We start from the raw sequence: 19,981 nt of genomic DNA on the forward strand, positions 1-19,981 counted from the left end.
TTCCTTTGACTTTTTCTAATAGATACCTGTGTATGTGTTTACATAGATAAATTCACTTCTTCAATAGGTTTTGTTAACAGACTCCCTTTCCCACTCAGCTCTCTTAAAAGTTCTGTTGATGGCATTTAGTGTCTAAAACTGTAATGAAAAAAAATCCTTGCTTTTCTGTCTTTTCTTAACTGTAATACTGTCCAGAGTAGTTATGTTTTATTTAACAATTTATTTAAAAATTAGCTGGTTTTAAATTTGATTTCTATTAAGTGCATTAAAAATGTTTTATAATATATACATAATAAAACTTTTACCTGGTGAGCTCTAAATGTCAGTCCATAAAGGTCATATTTCCTTGCTGATACTACAGAAAAAAATTGATTTTAGAATGAGTAGAATTTTCTCACGGTTCTTATAACACTAAAAAAATACTAATACTATTTTTTGACTTGGTATTCAATTTAATGTGAAAAATTGACTTGTGTGATTTGCTTGTAACTATTTCCAGGGAATTTTTTTAAAATGGCTGTGTAAGGGGAAGTGTCTGTAATGATCAGTGGCTTCATAGAACTATGCAAAGTGAATAAAAGGCAACATAAATGTAACCATCTTATTAAAAAAATCTTGCCCCAGTGTAATTGTTTTTTTACTTCTGTGCTTTCTAACTCCATGCTTCTTACCACTTAGAAAATGAGAAGAAGTGTAAGCAGATCCTTCAGAAAGCTGTAGAGTGCTCAGCTGTTCCCCTGGAATTGTTGGAAACTGCTCTGCAAAACTTACATTTGAAAAAAAAGCAGTTACTTTCAGATGAGGAGAAGGAGAACTTCGCAGGTAATTGCATTTTTTTAAAATACTGATTATTTGTGTTATGATTCTAGATTGGAAAAAAATCACTAGTGTTTGTCTCTTCTAGATACAGACTCAGTCTCTATTGCCCAATAAACAGATATATTGGTCTATATTATGAATCTTCTTCCTTCAATGCTTGTTTTCATCTTCAGTGCAGTGACAGTTTGCAGGAGCCATGGGATGGTCGATTCTGTAATCCTGCAGAGGGTGTCCTTCTGACTGTCATCAGGCATTTGCAGTTTTGTAGTAGAAACTTGCAGCTCTAAGTGTGAAGTAAGAGCTACTCTTGGTAGAGAAGAATTAGGACTGAAATATACAGACTAAACTACACATATATAGGTTGCTTGGAGGTGTATCTTGTGACAGACTGGGGAAGTTTTGACAGTCATTTCTGTGAAGTCAGATCTAGGAAAAATCTGTTTCAACTTTATTTTGTACAAACCCCATACGTTTTTCAGTACAAAACTGAAGTTCTTGGCTGTATCATAAATCCTAAGTGATCCTTATTGCTGAGTATATAACTTAAAAAAGGGAACAGTTTTTTTCTTGAAGTTTTCAAGAGAAATTTGTTTGAAGTGAAATTGAGCAAAAAATATTGTTTGACTTCAGTATTGAAGTGTGTGTAACTAACGTTTTCAAGAGTGATGTCTAACACTTCCATATTTTTGCATTGTGTAAGGACAGAATTAATGTAAAATAGGTTGATTTAATTTCCTTAGGGATTTATATTCAGGAGTGGTTTTGAGATTTGCCTGACACCTATTGCATCAACCTTTGACTGAAACGCTAGTGGGGGTGAACTCTTTTAATAGTATTCAGCTATGGCATTCATTTTTAATAAACTATTTTCTGTCTTATTCTGTTTGTTATTAATTGGATATAGACATCATATGTACCACTGCTGATGTACTGTGCTACAGGAGAATATACTGAAGAATGCCAATATCCTTCATGGATTGTACAATTTCTCACTGACATTGTTGACTTGCTGCTGCAGAGCTAAGGGAATACCTGTTAGAATGCATGGTAAAATCCTGCCTACCAGTTAGGAAGCTGTGAACTTTGGGGCAAGAGTAGGCTCATTTATTTTTTTCATATATATGAGTTTGTAATTAGATATTTGAAAAATGCTAACTATCAATTCAGTTATTTAAAGATTAAAGTTTAAAAGGCAAGTAACACCAGACCTGAAATATCTCAGACTCTGGGACATAAAGCCAAATTCAGTGATTCAGGCCACGTAAGTGAATATGTATGGTCCTTTGGAGTATAGAGGCTATTTTATTGTATTGGCTTTTTTGTTTTGTATTTACATTTGAAGAGCTGCTTTTGAAAGTTTGTTTTTTTTTAAATTTGAAAATATGAATGCTGTATATGTAAATGCAATTGTTCACAGCTTCAAAAGATTGTACAGAATGATTTTGACAGTTATATGCAGTTAGTATTGTGATGCAAATATAAACCATGCATCAAGTCTAGAAACCTTTGGTTTAATTACTTTTTCTCTTTTATTCATACACAGCAATCTAAAGTATTTGACATAGGTGCAATCAAACACATTTAGTTGGGAAAAGGTAGTTTAGTATTTAAGACACGTAGATCACAGAACCATTTTAGAATCGTTTTAGGTGGAAGAGAGCTTTAGGTCACTGTGGTCAGGTGTATCATGAGAACCAGGCTGTCTTAGTCTGTGAAGGAGTTAAAGTATTGTAGATCACCAGCTGGATGTGAGAGTCCAGTGGCCAGCTTGGTGGTAAAAAAAACAAACAACTTTGTTTGGGGAAAAAAGTGTGGGATGCATTTGTGAGATGCTGATGGTCCTGGGTTGGTAATAAAACTACATTGTACGTTGAGGCACTTGTTTTATTGGTTTTATAGTTTTCTCTATTGGCATAACTAGTTTATAAAACATTAAGTATCAGAAATCGACAATACTGCACGGTTCATCTACCACAAGTCTGACTTCTGGCTGAAAGTAGAAGAGGGATATGGGAGAATTCACATGACAAGTAAAACCCATTTTAATGAACTGATACAAATCTTAAAAGGTTAAGATAAGTGCTATATAAAAATGTCCTTAAATTGGGATTTCTTGGAAGGCTGTGGATAGCCATGCATCTTGTTGGGTCAAACAGATCATTCCCTGTATTGGTGGGCCACAAGGCCTATGTTATGTAAAAGATCATATTATAGGATATCTTAGTTAGAATCTTTGAATGGTTTGGGTTGGAAGGGACATTGAAGATTGTCTGGTTCCAACCCCCTGCTATGGGGCAAGAACACCTTCCACTAGACTAAGTTGCTTAAAGCACCATTCAGCCTGGCTTTGAACATATCCTGTTGCCTTAGATTTTTTTTTTCCTTAAATATGTTCTTTGGTGTCTCTTTTTTTTATCTTGTAGCATTGAAGAGATATTAATCAAAATAACCAGATATTAATTTAAATTTTTAAAAAGGGTTTGTCAGAAAAATAGCTGAGTTCAAGAGATTATCTGAAGGTGCTTAAAATAGCTTGTACTCCATTGTTCCCTAAATGAAGAATTAAACTGTGTTGTAACATGGATGTGTGTTCATTTAGGTATTGGTATATTTTCATAACTATATTCTGAGTTCTTGTGGTTTCTTTGTCTCTGAGAAATGACCTTCCCTTCACCCGTAGGGGAAAAATAATGTAGAAGACAATGTTGTTCTGAACTGTTTATTTGTGGGTTTGAGGTTCTAGAATGATTTTTCAAATAACTTGATTTCTGGTTGTGTTTACCATAAAGTAGATCTGAAATATACAGTTTGATGAAGTTTATTAAGTTTATTTCATTTTAAGATAATTGTACAACTTCATGAAACTTCTGCTAAATCTTCAATAATCAAGCAAGATTAAGATAAGGGGCTGGTGAGTGGGCTGTTTACTGTTGCCTGCCTTGATAATCCCTGATCTCACACAGTTTATATGCTAATTTCAAACTTGCTATCAGTGAAATCAGCTGGTTTAATTTAATCCAATTAACTGCTTAGAATAATTTAGTTGAATTTGTCTGATATGATCTGGATGATTCTAACTATTTTCTGTACAGTATCAAGTACACAGGAGTCTGGACTTCAGAATATAGATGGAAATCACAGGAGCTTAAAAAAGAATGATTCTAGTGAAAATTCTTCTACTGTTACCAGATCTTTATTTAGGTAATGTCTTAATTTCTTATTTAATGTCTTAGAACATTTCAACCAAAACCAAACACATACACTACAGTGTTGTGTGGGTTTTTTTTGTCGATTTTTTTTTTTTTTTTTTTTTTTTTTTTTTTTTTTTTTTTTTTTTTTTTTTTTTTTTTTTCTTGAGTTTGTTTTTTCTTTTAGGGAAGAGAAGTCACAGGAACTGGGTGCTCTAGTTAATTACCACAATCCATTGAGACCACTAAACAAATCTAACCAGGTAAAACATGTAACATTTTCTTTAAAATATTAAGCTCTTTATTCTGCTTTACACACCTGATAACTTTGAATTTGCTCAAAGATTTGCCCATTTGGGAGGATTCCTGTTGCCCTAGTATCTGATGATGATGATGACATGGAGGATTCAAATGTTCCACTCACGGCCAGTGTTACAAAGAGGTATGGTTATTGGATTTACCTAAAGCACAACAGAGTTTGATACCCCTTTTCATTGGTACTTTTACTGGATAGTGGAAATGTCAGATGTTAATGTGAAATTTGTCATGAAGGATAGACACAAATAGTCATTATAGTTGGAACAGGTACTGCAGTAACCTACTTCTGATCTTACTATGCAGATTCTTTGTATGAAAGAAAGCATATAAAGATGAAGAGAGAGCATGTTCTGGCTAGTCAGTAAGCTGAAAAAAAAAAGGAAATTAAAGTGGAAATAAATTTAGTTAAAAATATCTTTGTTTATATAGTCCAGTTTTTAAAAAGATATAAGGCAGTCTTGTAACTTTCAAAATATTTTTAAATCCTCATTTTTAGGACTTCTTTGTATTGTTTCTCACTGTGCTGCCTGAGTGGACCTGCTTTTTTCTATATTTGAAACTTGTAGCCAAAAGCCTTCACTACTTTAAGTAGTGTGTGACAAGTAGTAGTCACAACTACTTTTTTCATCTCATTCACAAAAAAGGCCATTGCCACAGTGTTGGCATGTGATGTAAGTAAGAATGTCACTTCAACAGGCAAACGTCCAGCTCCAAAGAAACAGCCTTTGTTACACCTTTGCCACCATCAGAACCCAAACCTTGTGGGCGTGATTCGTACAGCCTGGGAGATTTTCAGGTAACTTTGTTTTTTAATTACATAAAAGGAACTCTAGCTATTCTATGATACTATTAAGAAAGTTAATAACACCTTTTTCAATTCAGGAAAGAATTAATGTAGAGTTTTCCTTTAAGTAATCATTTGTGGATAGGAACATTCATTGTGGCTTTTAAACTTGAAAATTGTTATGCATAATAGGGCATTAAAAAAGAGATTTCTCTGAACAGTACATCTGATGGGAGCAATGGGAGTGATGTTAGGAATATGATTTATGAGGAGGGGATATACAGGACCACTTTCAGCTGTAGTTGTGAATTTTACCATGGGAAGTATCCTATTTAAGTAAGCCCATTCAACTAAAAATGCTCTATGGAGCCATAAACTACAGGTTTTGATAGAGATTTGTTTTCATCAAATCACAAAAGTCTTACATTTTCATGTTCCATGTCCTCATCCCCTAAAAGAAAATTCTAGAATAGGAAGTATTTAGACCTTTATTAAAGAAGTTCAGAATGTTGATGTATTTAAAAATAGCATCAGTAATACTTGTCTGTGTAACATGCACAGTTCCCTGAGGCATGTTTGCATTGCAATGCACCTGCTATTTCATTATCTTAGGGAAATGTCTTTTGTATATTAGTCTTGAGATTTCCTTTGATGCTTTTTTAAGACGCTTTTTATGTTCTGTAGTCCTTACAAGAAAAAACAGCTGTACAGTTGCAGATGTTGGATGAGGGCAGCTCAGAAACAGCTACCAATTCAACTGTAACTCTGAAAACCAAAGTGCACGCAAGTCTTGTGGCAAAAAGAGAAGGTAACTATTAATGTTGTCTGAATAGTCTGAAATAGAATAAGCATTGAAAATGTGCTGTTCTGTGTTATTTTTTTCAAAAAGCAGAAGTTACTGCATTAACATACTTTTGGAGAATGGCCGTTTTTAAAAGAACTTAAAGAATCAGTTTTGGTGTATTTCAGAAATAAATACTTCACTGGATATTGGGTCATCAATACATGGATTTTGACTGTTGTGTGAAGTCAGCTAGAAATAGGGATGGCATGATATTACATTCTGTTTGTCTTTCTGGAAAAGGTTGTAACCAACTTGGTTTTATAGCAATGATTTCAGAGCTATCAAAATCTAGGAGGTTGCTACTAATTATTTACCAGCTTCATGGAATATGGAATACATGTAGTAACCTCCTATGGTTACTTGCTACTTAAGTGTTTCACCACTGGAAAGAAACCAATCAAAGCTGGTTCCCTAAGTGATTTTCTCATCCTGCTGAAAAAATTCATTGAAAATGTCTAATATTGCAAGAGTTGGATTTAGGATTGTATAAGTACATATGTATTGTAGGAAAGAAATATTTTGCTTGGAAGATGCTTTTTCAACTTCAGTGTCCCCTCAACCCCCCAGTGAAATTTTCCCACTGACTTGCACTGGGAACAGTTTAAGTTTCAGGTCATTTAACTTTCCCTGCTTGTGCTTCATTCACATTTCCAGGTGAGATGCTGGTAGTTCAGTCCTTCAGCAGCTAAATTGCTCTAAGCTGCTCAGCATGGAATGCTGCTTTCTAGTAATTTGAAAACTTTTGAAGCTTGTGAATAAACACGCAAGCTGTGCTGTTAGCCGCTTGCACTGCCACATCACACCATTTCACTCTTGTACTACCTGTGCAAAAGGAACTGGAGGACAGAGTGCCAAGTCCTTTCAGGCCTCTGGCTTCAGTCATTACACTGGGTTGGTTGCCTATTGTCACAGACAAGAGACCTCTAATTTGGAGTATGGTAATAAGCTTATCTTCAGTGCTTTGTAAAACTGCTCAATATCATGGGACATAGTATAATTTATGAATGTACTCTTTACGAATTTTGTGTGTTGGTGAAGGAAACAGTTGCATCTCTGTTACTGGTACAGTATTATCCTAAGATTTTGAAGAAAGTTGCCATTTTACTACACTGAATTGAATATGGAGCCTGAGGACTTCTTTAATGTCTTTTAAAGCCTAATTCCAGTAAGTCATCTGTGTTTTAGTTTGATCTAGAAAATGAGGTAAAATTATTCTAGAAACATTTTAAGTGTTGAATATTGAATCATTTTATAATCTATGGTGTTTGATTTATTTTTTTTTTTTTTTTGTTTTTTTTTTCCCAGAAGATAAAGTTCAGCATCTGGACCTAAATATACCAGAGCCCAGGAGTCTGGAAAGTCAACAGCAACGATCTAGTTTTGGTGAAAGCTATAGAAAGCACTTGGAGCAGATTAAACTTAACTGTGTTAATGCCAGGGGGAAAAAAACAACTCAAGAAGTGTTACAGAAAAGCTGCTATGGAGAGGTGAAATAACAAAAATATGTACTACGTGTGTGCTGCTAGCAGCAGCCTTCTCACATTGAAGAAACTATTTCTGTGTTTTTAATTGCAGCCCCTTGTGTGATAAAATATCTTGCTTTGCCCTTTGTAGGGAAAAGAAAGGAACCTTGAACAGTCTGGTCATCCTGTTTCAAGACAATTATCGCCACTAGATGCTGTTTCTAAGATAAGTGGTCCATCACACATTTATGGAACACCAAGCACCACATCTAAGGATTATATGGCCTGGTAAGCCTACTAAAAGAGGATAGTTGATCTCTGGAGAGGCTTAAGCAGATTTTTACTTTTTTTTTTCTGTTTACATAGCAAACATTCTAAATGTTTCTGTAAAGTGCCTTTGAGATTCAGGTTGTATTTAGGAACGTTTTCCTTTTCGGGCAGCTTTTCAGCTTTTGAATGTTTGCCATCAACTAAATAGCCCTTAGCAGAGCATTTACCTTTTTCACTGATCCCTGCTACATGACATTTTATTTTGGATAACTTTTATGTGGTTGATAGGCTTTTTGGTTTATCAGTTTATTTCCCATAATGCAAGTGTCTGAGCTTTTTTAAAAGCACTTCAAGAAGTCCAGAGGCTTGCAGAATTAAGTACTTATATTAGGAAATTATAGTATTTGTTTATCCATGTTACCTTAAATTAGGCATAAACCCCTATGCCTGTGTTGGCAAATCTTTCTAATTATATGATTACTTATTGTTTTCATAAGTCTCTAGGATGAATCATGTAGGTCAAGGTTGTATGCTGAGTAAGCTCTGTTCCTGTTGGTAGGACTTCTGTCTCTATAGCTGTAGAATTTAGAATATATGTAGGGCATGAACCACATAATTTCACGAAGGAACCTGATTATAGTCCTTGATTAAATTTTCTTTAGTTTGTATGTACCTGGTAAATATGCAGAATTGGTGATTGTTTCAGTATTCAAAGAAAACTATGCTTTGTTCTGGTTCTGTCCTTTTGTTTTTTTTTCTTCTTCTGATTTTACTCTACCAAATAAATTCTAGTTTTATACATTCTTTTCCAGTTCTGATCTTGGCATTAGTCTCTGTAAATATTAAGGGTATTTAGTAGTGGGGAAAAATAAAGTATGTTCAAAAATACAGCTAATATAACTCGATGGTAAACACATCAGGAGAACAAATGAAAAAAGATTTTTTGCAATCTTCAGTTTTCTTAAATCCATGATCTTTCTGCTCATACACAGTATAGCTAAAGCTCTCAAGGCAATAGTGAGGGTTTTTGAAGTCTGTCTGTGAATATGCTTACTTGAAAAAATAGGTAATCTATAAAAATTTTTAATAAATAATGAGCTGGAGAGGAGTAATTTGCTCAAATTCTCTTGTAGTCAGCTCTTCTAGCTTTATAGTTCTTTTAATTTTCAGTTGCTGTGAAGTGCCAGCTGTTGTCTGAAGACAGCAAATTTATGTTTTTAAAAGTATTTGCTAAGTATGTTATAGTTTCAGTATATTTCTAAAAGGACTTCTAAATGAAGAAGTTGAAGTGATCTTAGTAATGATAATTACTGAATAAAGTGGAGGCTTGGGTTCTTGCTAGTCAATAGGGTTTAACGTTCAAGAAACGCTGAGGATTTCAACTTTGTTGTTAAAATTTTCTTAAGAAAATACAACTAACGCAGATATTGTTCATATTTTTGTTAGTTTCAGCACACCAGTCGTAAAGGACAAGTTTCTACCAGGATGTCAAATTTCTACTCCCTACAGCCAGTTCCCTTATTATTTACCACATACTCCAGCAACTCCATTTCAAAATCAAGTTGGCTTGCAGGTAATTGTCATTTTTTCAGTACGTATTTTCATTGGGAACTACTTTAGGTAATACATTTGTGTATATATATTTTTTTTAATCTGAAGTTACTGTTAATCTGCCTGGATGAGTAATGGAAAGTAGTGTATTATTCCCAAAATAACTTTCTTCATGTGTATGTCTGAATTTAGATGTCAGGTGTTGAAAAATCAGTTCAATTTTGTCAAAATGCTGGAGCCTTAATGTCTGCAACCTAAACCTTTTCAATCCTACATAACAACAGAGGAAAAAAACTATAGCCTCTATTTTTATTCTGCTGTGCTTTTACAGTGCTACTACCCACTACAGTACAGTAGCAATCAAGAGAAGCAGTGTGTTGAAAACCTTGAGTTTGAGGGAGGTAGAAAGTTGCATTTCTCCACCATTTTTGTTAGATTTCAAAAATTGATACATTTGTTGTGGCCTGACATAATGTAACAATGGGTTACCTTAGATGTGTTGTACATTCAGGTGGGAACCCTTCCCAATTGTAGATAAAACTGGGGGATAGGTTTAAGCTTTCTACCAGAGGATAATTAAATTAAATCAAACTTGATGACTTTTTATGACTTGTAGCAGATATGGGCAATGCAGGCTGTTTCAGCTTCATGCTTCTGCAGTCTCCTAGCTAGTAATTAGCTTCAAATAAAACGTTAGATTATTTCACTACAGCTCTTAAGTTTCATGCTGGGACTGAAAGTCTCTTGGATAATGTATTTTTTTATATGTTGAGAGAGAGGTGTCTCTGATCTGGGAAGCCTTATTAAAGAACATGCTTTCCTTGATTTCTAGTTTGAAGAGCATTGGCACCTTTTACAAGAGTTCAATGAAGTCATGTGCCAAATGATGATCAGTATGTGGGGATTGAACTTACATTTGAAGTTTCTTTACTGCTTCTAAACAACTTCATCTTCTTCAGAAAAAGCAAGACAAAGCATTTTAACTTAATAAAAAGTATAGATCTCTCAAGCTTTGTTGCATGTACCAATATTTATTTCTTAACCTCTTCTGTGTGTACACAGGTTCCAGCTTCTATACCTTCGCATGAATGCCTTGCTATCAATGGAAGAGTTTATACAGTGTTAAAGCAAATAGGTAGTGGAGGCTCAAGTAAGGTAAGGTGCCCCTTCATCCTTTTAGACAGTCACTTGTTTACACAGTAGTAGTTCTATTGTAAATACACATTGAAGTCATCTAACGAGTACCGGGTGTTAACATGTACACGACAAATGCCCCAAGGAATCTAGAACTTTCCTGGTTTAGTGCTATGCTTAACTTTTGCTCTTGAAGGTAATTTCTAGGGCAAACATTAAAATTCGTGGTAGAATCCGCTCTTTGGTTATTGTGTACATCCTAATGTGACAGGCTGTTGTTAGAGCAGTTTTGGGAAATGGGTAACTTGTAAAGTTGATTGAGAGCCTGAAGGAGACAGACCATCTCTTAACTACTTCTGTAACTTGTGTGAGAAGTAGAGTTGTAGCCATGTCTGAAGTGATAAATGAGCTGCCTTTTACGTGGAATTGTGGGGTCACAGGAGCTTGGGAAACAATATTGGCAAAATCTCTTGGATTTGTTATAGTTCCTTACTTTTTAACAGCATAAGTAGTTTAGCTGAATGTTGTGGGGAACTATGTCAAAGGTTTTACGAAAGTCCAGATAGCTGACTTCTCTACCTCTGCCCTTGTCTACTGATGTAGTCCCTCACAGAAGGCCACTGGGTTGGTCAGACAGACTTGAACGTGATGAAGCAGTGCTGGCTCTCTCAAATCACCTCCCTGTTCTCCATGTGTTTCAGCATAGCTTCTAGGAGGATGCATCCTAAGGACAGCTAATTCAATTAATTACTTAGAGGTCTTTCTCTTTGTGAATCCACGTTGATTGTGTCTGATCATTGCATTTTAGTAGTACCAGCTTCTCTAATTTTTCCAGGAACTGAGGTTATGCTAATAAGTTTGTAGTTTCCTGGGTCTTCCCTCACATCATTCTTGTCAATTGGGCTAACATTAGCCAGCTTCCAGTGAGCAGGGAACTCCAGAAGGACTCTCTCCCTGTGTTGCCAGTGCATGGCTGTAGAATGAGGTAGGATGGCAGGGACCTCTGTGTGTCACTTTCTCATAGCCTGCTTAAAACAAGGCCAAAAAAGAGCATGTTACGCATGTGTTTTTGGGTTTAAATATTTTCAAGGATGGAGATTTCACAGCCTATCTGGACAAGCAGTTTTCCTGTTGGACTATATGACAGTGAAAAAATCAAAATATCTGATTGTAATTTTCCTTGTTGTTAGCTATTTCTATTGCATCTCATACTTTGATGATTCAAGAGGAGTCTGTCATACCTTCCCTTTAAACAGCAGAAGAACAGCAATAGGATTTCTTGCAGCCTTCTCATCTTAAGACTGAATGAGGCTTTGTCCTCTCAACCTCTTCTAAAATGCCATGTGATTTAGCCTCCAAATTATTTTGGTGTGAAAAAATCAATGTGTGAGGGCAGATCAAATCTGTGTCTCTGGGAGTGTTATTTCATAATCTTATCTTAGAAACACTGCATACTTATGATGTATTACACCTGGTGAAATATAATGTGGCACCAAGATAGCTTCTGATAGAGGGCTGTTTCTGTTGTAATTGATGTCTTCTTTCTTGATTTTTTTTTTTTTTTTTTTTTTTTTCATGCTGACTTGTATGAATTTCTTCCTTTTGAAAAGGTAGACTTCTGTGGTATTCTGACTGAGTTGAGAAGAAGGACCATAGTAAATCAGAATTAGGGATAAATGAAGTTGTTAATATACTGATAATGATACTGTTTTGCAGGTGTTTCAAGTACTGAATGACAAGAAGCAGCTGTATGCTGTCAAATATGTGAATCTAGAGGAAGCTGATCAACAAACTGTTGAGAGCTACAAGAATGAAATTGCTCATTTGAGTAAACTGCAGCAACACAGTGATAAGATCATCCGCCTTTATGGCTAGTGAGTAAATACTAACTTTATTTAATCAATATTTCTCTATAAAAATATTTCCTTCACTTTTAACATAATGTTTTATTTTTAGTGAAATCACTGATCAGCATATTTACATGATAATGGAGTGTGGAAATATTGATCTTAATAGCTGGCTTAAAAAGAAAAAAAAGATGGATCCATTGGAACGAAAGAGCTATTGGAAAAATATGCTGGAAGCTGTTCACACAATTCATGAACACGGTATTCTTAAATAATTCTGGGTATTTGTGTAGGATATATGGGAGATAACATGGTTTAATTTTGGAGGTTGTATTGTTTTTAGTGTTGGTGTAATCTTGATGATCTACAAAGATGGGTATTTACTGTATTTTAAAAAAAGCAGTGAAGCAAAAAACCGAGGTAAATGTTGATCCAGAGATAGACTTAAATAACTCAAGAAGGATCTCACAAATATCACTGTTTATGTAATGCTATGTTTCCTTTCAACAGCCAGAAAATATTTTCTGTTTTAGACTGCATCGAATACTCCCAATTCCACTTGCTCCCTGTTAGACTGTTAATCACTCATTCTCTCCAGAAATAGCTTTGACATTAATGACAGCTCAGCCATCTTTACTTTAGGAAAAGTGGAAACACTTTGTCAGAGTTCTTCAGGCCTTCCTCTCATCCTTACCTATATAATTAAAGTGTATGCATCTATATTCTAGTAGAGGGCAGACTTGGATCTTTTCCTATATAATAATGAAGACTAATACATGTAGCAGAAAGCATCACCTATTTTCAGGACTAGAACATTCAATAATATAGCAAACAGCAAAACTTACTGAAATTCAGGGTACATACATATATGTGATGTTTTGAAAAAAGACATTGAATTCTGTAAAATATCAAGATAAATTGGTTGGCTATGTAGATAGTAACCAAAATTCATGTTAAATTGTGCAAGTAGAGGTTGTGAGAAGTCAGTTGTGTATACTCCCCAGTGAATGGTACCTTTTAATCAGGCTAAGCAATATAATTGTTTTATTTTAACCACCTGCTTAGCTAATTAAAGAGAACTACAGGCATAGGCAGGTCACTGAATTGCTCCAGAGCAGCAATTCAGTGTGGCCATGTGCACACAGACCTGAGAGTCTGTCACAAACTGGGACAAACTGCAACTCAAATTGCTTGGAGCTGTTCTGTGGTAGCTACAGATTTGAATAAGTAGTAATTCTAACTGTCAACTCATGCAATTCTTAACTGTTTAGGAAGAAATGGAAGCACATTTATGAAATCTGCAGAGACTCAGATAAAGCTGTTCTGTACCTTCCCTCTGTGCAAGAGTTATGGGAATTGAGTAATGCTAAACCTTATGGTGGTAATTTGGATTTGCTTTAATTTCTTTTACAGGCATTATTCACAGTGATCTGAAACCAGCAAACTTTCTGATAGTTGATGGAATGTTAAAACTAATAGATTTTGGCATTGCAAACCAAATGCAGCCAGATGTGACAAGTATCATTAAAGATTCTCAGGTGAAATACTTTTTGAAAATTCATGTTCATTTTTCTGTGAAGTGCTAGAGTACCTGCTGATAATTTTGATTGTAATAACCTAAATTACTATTGAAATTTTATGCTGAATAGTTTTAGATGTGTATATAAATATTAATGTAAATTGATTTTTACATGTTTTTAATGAACAGAATAATAATGGCCTTCAGCCTTAATGCAAACAAATTTTTGAAATGCTTTTCAGTATTTTGGGGTAGAAATCTAAGCTTTTATTAAGGGAATTAAATTTAATGCATGCTTTACTTAAAAGAATATTTTTTCATTTTTATGGCTAGGCTGGCACAATGAACTATATGCCACCTGAAGCAATAGAAGATAGGTCTTCCTATGGAGAAAATGGCAAGCCTCGTTCCAAGGTAGTATCTTTCTCCTCCTATTCCCTTCATGCTAAGAAGGAAGTAATTCAATCATGTATCTTCATATTTGGTTTTTTTAAAATCTTCCACTGAAACTTGAACATAAGAAAACTTACTGTGCCATGATGATGTGTGCAGAGTTGGAAGGTTAAGCCTAAATCTTCCTAACTACCTAAAAGCATTTGGTAGATGGTGTTTAGAAAAATGTAAGTGCTCAATTAATGAGTAAAATTGAAAGTAAAAGAGGCATAGACTTGGGCATTTTTAGGGCCTCCTGTATGAGTTCAGTGTATCCTATTAATTTTTCTATGCTACAGAGTATTATGTATTGTAGAAATTTTTATAACATTACCAGGGCAATGGAACGTGAATGATGAGCACTGAAGGAAAGCATTTTCACACTGGCAGTCAAACTTCAACTGAGGAGTACATGGTTTGGTGGAAAAGTATTTAAAAACCATATGTACATGAAGAGTAGCTTTTTAATAGTTTAATGGAAGTATTATTAGGTAATGAAATAGGATCTTGTCTTTCTAAATAGAGAATAAAATATTTTGTAATTGGATTTCTTTTTAAGGATGATAATTTTTACCTAGCTTTGTACTTTAATTAAAAACTGCATGCAAAGTGCAGACTTCTTCAGCTCATCTAAGCAAAAATCTCCCCACTGTGCTGGGAGTCAGGTTCTCTGTATGCATCTTCCTCCACTTCCCTCCTCTCCCCCACTCTGTGCTTCTCTTAAAGTGCTTCAGCTTCAACAGGAGAAGTGGAAAGTTGTCCTGCAGGGAATAGCCTGGGTGTCATGGATCTGAATCCTTTAAACCCAGAGGAATTGAATTGTGATTTTTCCACTTTGTAAACATAGCTGTGATCTCTCACCATTTCCTGGATTTAAATAATTTAGTATGCTTTTACTTGTATTTATTTTTAAATCTGAAATGAGAATCCTGCAATTCAACTTGTTAAAGACTAACTTTAGTTTTAAGTTAGTTCTTCAAGTAAGTTGATTTTCAAAAAATAGTTAAGAATAGTTTTCTTATGGAATATCAGTGAAGGAAGCTACATCACTGTCTTAGTAGATAATGGCATGCTGCCTTAGTGATTCTATGTAATAGTTACAAAAATTTCTTATACTGTGAAAACTGCATGATAAATTGACTGAAGGGTCAGTTTCTTAAGTATAGAGTAATCTTCAAATTTTCTTTTTTGATATTAGATAAGTCCCAAAAGCGATGTGTGGTCACTGGGCTGCATTTTGTACTGTATGACATATGGAAGGACTCCATTTCAACATATAACAAATCACATCAATAAAATGCATGCTATTGTTGATCCAAGTTATGAAATAGGGTTCCCAGATATTGCTGAGAAGGATCTTCATGATGTGCTGAAGGTAACTGCTCCTTTATTTAAATAATGGTAATTGCTTTTATTTCTTTTATTTTCTAAAACTGAGTGAGTTGTGGTTGAGAGATGTTTTCCATAAATAGATGCTCACTGCTACTTGCAGTAACAGGCCTTATTCCAAATGAAGAATGAAGCTAGAGCTACTTCATGTAGTTTCCATATTAAAGTCTCTTTTCTGCTCAATACCAGTTAAGTAAATACTGAAAGCAGTCTGACTTAAGTCATTTGGTTCAACATCCAAAGTAAATACTGTTAATTCCTAGGACAATTCATAATTTATAGGCAAAGTATTCTTCCTCTTTTTTCATTTGCAGCGCTGTTTAATAAGAAATCCTAAAGAGAGAATTTCTGTTTCGGAGTTGCTGGTACATCCCTATGTTCAAATTCAAAGTCACTGTCAAACAGGTACACTTATTTTAAAATACATTTTTATTTAATAGTATTTGTAACTATGCTTTAAAAAAACGCTTTACTCTTAGGTGTACTAGGAGCTTGTTGGCATGACTCAATTTTGTTTGGTGCCTATGTCTGCTTCAGAAAAGACTTCAATATTTTGATTCTTAAACCTCTATAAACTGTTCTGGCAATTTTTACACTGATAATGTGTACAATTTCAGCATACTGTAAATTAACTGCAGGTGTCCCAAGTGCAAAAGGAACAACAGAGGAAGTGAAACGTATCCTTGGCCAGCTTGTTGGCTTGAATTCTCCCAATTCTATTTCTAAAGCTGCAAGGGTAAGTAAATTTTCTTTATTTTGTGTAGTGGTACATGCTCATGCAGACAAAGGTTGGAGTGTTCAGTAGTGAAAGCTGAAACCATGCATATATGAAATCTTTATCGTAGCTGGAAAAACATTGCATATCTTAGTGGTTTTATTTGCAAGGATGCAGAATCTCGCTAGATTCTTCTGAATTGGAAGGGTTGAAAATTATGCCAGTAATCTTTAATTTTAGTATTTTCTTTCTTTTCCACCTCCCAGTAGATCTGCTTTGCTTTTAAGCTCCCCCTATGTGGGGGTCTTCTAATTTAAGAACCCTCACTATGGAGAAATTATCTAAATGATCTGTTAATACAGTATCTGTATACACACTTTTGGACTGCAACTGTTCCTGCTTCCTGGAAGTTGCTGAACTGTTAATGCAATGCTGTGTGTAAACTAGTTCCTGCAGCCTCTTATTGCCTAAAAGAGAAGCTTGATAAATATTCAACTCTGTTCTTTCTGCCTGTGTCTCAGAAGAAGAAATGGTGGTAAAGTATGCATAAGACCTCTAGAAGGCAAAGCTGCTTTCATGGGGTGGAAAGTAAATTCAGTGTATATTAGATCTAAAGGAGTTAATGCTTTCACTTCTAGTTGCACTTGTTCTGTTTTAGATATGAGGGTGAACAACTAGTTATTCTAACAAAATTGTGTCGTGGCTGTTTGTGGGCATTTGAGTATCTCATGTAAAGCTTGCATGCCCCAAGTACACAAGTAACTCTCTCTTTCCATGCTGGTGTTTCCATAGTGGAGACATTTAATAAAGTAAACTTGGTTTTAGATCTCTGTAGCTCATTTGTTCTCTCCTGACTTGTGAAGCCCTAGAACTGCCCACACTGCTAAGTCAGTGTATGTATTTTCTTCTGGGCACTGCACTGCGTTACAGCTGCTACAACTAAGCTGTCTTAAGTGATTTTATTTTTTGATTTGACAAAACCAATTTTGGTATGGAATATTTCAGGTGATAATGTTTGTTATATAGTTTGAATCCATGTGCAGTACAACTGTGTTGACCTGAATAACCTGTGTGTTTTACTTTCAGACTTTATATGAACAGTGCAACAGTGGCAAAGCTCTTGATGTATCAGCATTTGCAAAACCTGGGAGTCAAACATGGACAACAAAATGATGTACTACTGTTCAGGAGGCAACAGATGTCTGGTCTGTTCAAAGACTTTTTTGTGCTGCTAGCTTTTAAAAGGACACTCAGCATAAAGTTTGCATTTTTATATGTTTTTTGTTCTTCTGATAATACCTGCAGGACATTAAAAAGAATTTAATTGAATGCTTTTCACTGTGGGCTCTTCCACTCCTTTCATGCTGCTTGGGTTGAGGAACAACAACGGCTACTTGGTGATTATGGTCTGTGTTACTTACAAAGCACTACAGTGGCTGGAGTACAAAAACTTGTATGAGAAGCTTTTAAGATGAGATCTTATGAAAAGCTAATATAAAAAAGGTCCCAAAAAATGCCAATTGATGTTTGTGAAAAACATAATGTCTTTTGAAAAGCCTCACACACAAGCGGAGTGTTATGCTGTTCTGTTTTTTGCTAACAAGTACCTCATGTCCAGTTTTGACCATAACCAAGGAAATGAACACTCTGTATAAAGCACCAGTTACAATATTGGTAGATGCATGTAAATGTCACCAGTTTTTGAGCTGTTCCTGTGGTTATGGTGGAATCATCAGTCCTGTTCTGAACTTATATGAATAAAATGGCTCTTGTATTAAAATAGTATTATAAGTGTAGTCTGCTTTTCAAATTTCAAAATAGTAGAAAATTCTTCAGGATTCACAATGCTAATTAATAAATTACTAATTTGGATTTTTAAAATCTAAAATACACTGAATGTTAAGAGAAGTGGCTTTTACATGATTGTTACTGGATTGGTCAGGTTTTAACTGAATTACATTTCTGGTGCAAGTGTATGCTCATACCTGCCCTCCCTTGTTTTGGGTTAGCTGTGATTCTCCACATTACACAGAGAGTGATCAGGAGTGGGAACTATTCCTGATAAGGAAGAGGGCTGAATCAGGGGCAGAGTGTGTGCCCACCCCAGTCTTGGAGCATGCACAGGAACAGCACATCTCCTTCCTAAGAGCAAACCTGGAATGATAAACTTAAGGTATTGATTATTATTATTATTATTATTATATGAAACAGGATGTGGAATCTCAATAAGTCATCTGTCAGAATGGAGGTAGTTGTCCCATATTTCTAGTGAAAAAGGTTTGTTCCCCATAATGGTCTTGTTCTTGCTCTTTTTTTAAAGACTTAGTGCTGCTGCTGCAGTTCAGTGGGTTTTCCGGCATAAGGAATACATATGCTAATCATACTCCACCTTTTGTTTATAGTTTGCTATACAGATGTTAAAATTTTCAAAGTTGAAGCTGATGAAGAAAAAAAGTTGTTCTGCACATTTCATATTCTAAACAGTTGGAGAGACTGCTAGGGTATGGGAACTGAAACACTTTGGCTTTCTCTGGAGAGAGGGGTAAAGAAGTATCAGCCTCTTCAGAGAAAAACCTGTGAAGAAAATGTTTAGTCTGCAGAAATGTTTTTTCATAAATTGAAAAGTTTTTCAAGTACTTGTTTAGATTACAGATCTTGTAAAAAATTTTTCGTAATTAATTCTAATGTTACAGTTGTTAACTCTTATTGTTTTGCTTCTAGTTTGTGTTGCATATTGAGAAGCAGTGTTACAATAGTTTAGAGCTATTTTTCTTTAGTAGTGAATGATTTATCAAGCCTTTCTATATTCCATGACTGATGAAGAACCCACAGGAAGTACAACTGGCATGAGAGGGAGCTTGTGAAAGAGCCCTGGAGCTGATAAGAGGCAGTGGGTTGTTATCATCATCCCTTTTAATTATTTTTTTCCATTGCAGATGGGCAGTTGATTTATATTCCTTCCCCACCTCAATGACATGCTGCAAGATGTCTGTCTGCCTTGGCAGCTGCCACTTACCAGTCTTCAATCTACTCCAGGCTTTTTTTATTGCCTTATAGACAACTATCTCGGCTCTCAGGTTATCCTGGAGTCTTAAAAACAAGTGAATTACAGAAATATTGTGTGATTAGCTTTAAAGCACAAAAAATAAGTCTTAAATGTTGGGTAACAGTAACTGCTTGAAGCTGTTTCAAGGTTACAGAATGTCCATCTGCATTACTGTCACCCTTGAGGCTGCATTTAAGGACATTGTATTTAGTGAAGAGTGGAGATCTGTTGAAACAGGGTATGTCTCTGTATAAGTTGTTACTGGATACATGTACAGTATAATGCTATATCAGCTAACAGTGAGCTACCACAGCTATGTGAAGTGTACAAAGGTAAATGAGAACACTTCAGTAAGTTCCCTGATGTAATTCTTGCTGGAAAAATGGGTTTGGGAACTTCCAGACTTTAAATCTAAAACTGCGGTCCAAAAGCTCTACTCACCAACTGACACTATCAAAGAAACCTAACTGCAGAAGGGTGACTTCCCTTTTCATTTCTGAATGGGCATAGCATGACTCAGTCTCCACCTCCCTCATGAGGGTAAGGGGGGGAGCAGGCACTGACCTCTCTGGTGGTGGGAGCTGAGGGAATGGCAGAAAGCTGTGTTGGGGAAATTTAAGTTGGATATCAGGAAAAGGTTCTTCTCCCAGAAGCTGTTTGAA

The 19,981-nt window shown here is 35.3% G+C and overlaps 1 protein-coding gene across 3 annotated transcripts in view; it reads left to right on the forward strand.

The window, feature by feature from the left end:
• The window catches only part of TTK (TTK protein kinase), a 29,631-nt gene extending 11,573 nt beyond the window's left edge, over window positions 1-18,058 (forward strand). For 2 of the 3 annotated variants that reach the window (XM_056487935.1, XM_056487936.1), the window contains exons 6-23: window positions 679-822; window positions 3,912-4,020; window positions 4,195-4,270; window positions 4,352-4,449; window positions 5,022-5,121; window positions 5,794-5,917; window positions 7,259-7,440; window positions 7,568-7,704; window positions 9,133-9,259; window positions 10,300-10,392; window positions 12,088-12,245; window positions 12,328-12,479; window positions 13,632-13,756; window positions 14,071-14,151; window positions 15,368-15,544; window positions 15,873-15,963; window positions 16,197-16,294; window positions 17,360-18,058. In XM_056487935.1, the coding sequence (XP_056343910.1) occupies window positions 679-822; window positions 3,912-4,020; window positions 4,195-4,270; window positions 4,352-4,449; window positions 5,022-5,121; window positions 5,794-5,917; window positions 7,259-7,440; window positions 7,568-7,704; window positions 9,133-9,259; window positions 10,300-10,392; window positions 12,088-12,245; window positions 12,328-12,479; window positions 13,632-13,756; window positions 14,071-14,151; window positions 15,368-15,544; window positions 15,873-15,963; window positions 16,197-16,294; window positions 17,360-17,446 (2,159 nt within the window). In that variant the 3' untranslated portion in view covers window positions 17,447-18,058. The remainder of the gene's footprint in view (window positions 1-678; window positions 823-3,911; window positions 4,021-4,194; window positions 4,271-4,351; window positions 4,450-5,021; window positions 5,122-5,793; window positions 5,918-7,258; window positions 7,441-7,567; window positions 7,705-9,132; window positions 9,260-10,299; window positions 10,393-12,087; window positions 12,246-12,327; window positions 12,480-13,631; window positions 13,757-14,070; window positions 14,152-15,367; window positions 15,545-15,872; window positions 15,964-16,196; window positions 16,295-17,359) is intronic. The other variant, XM_056487937.1, reaches the window with a different exon arrangement.
• Window positions 18,059-19,981: the final 1,923 nt, after the last annotated feature.

The sequence above is a fragment of the Oenanthe melanoleuca genome, chromosome 3 (assembly GCF_029582105.1).
Source record: "Oenanthe melanoleuca isolate GR-GAL-2019-014 chromosome 3, OMel1.0, whole genome shotgun sequence".
Lineage (NCBI taxonomy): Eukaryota > Metazoa > Chordata > Aves > Passeriformes > Muscicapidae > Oenanthe > Oenanthe melanoleuca.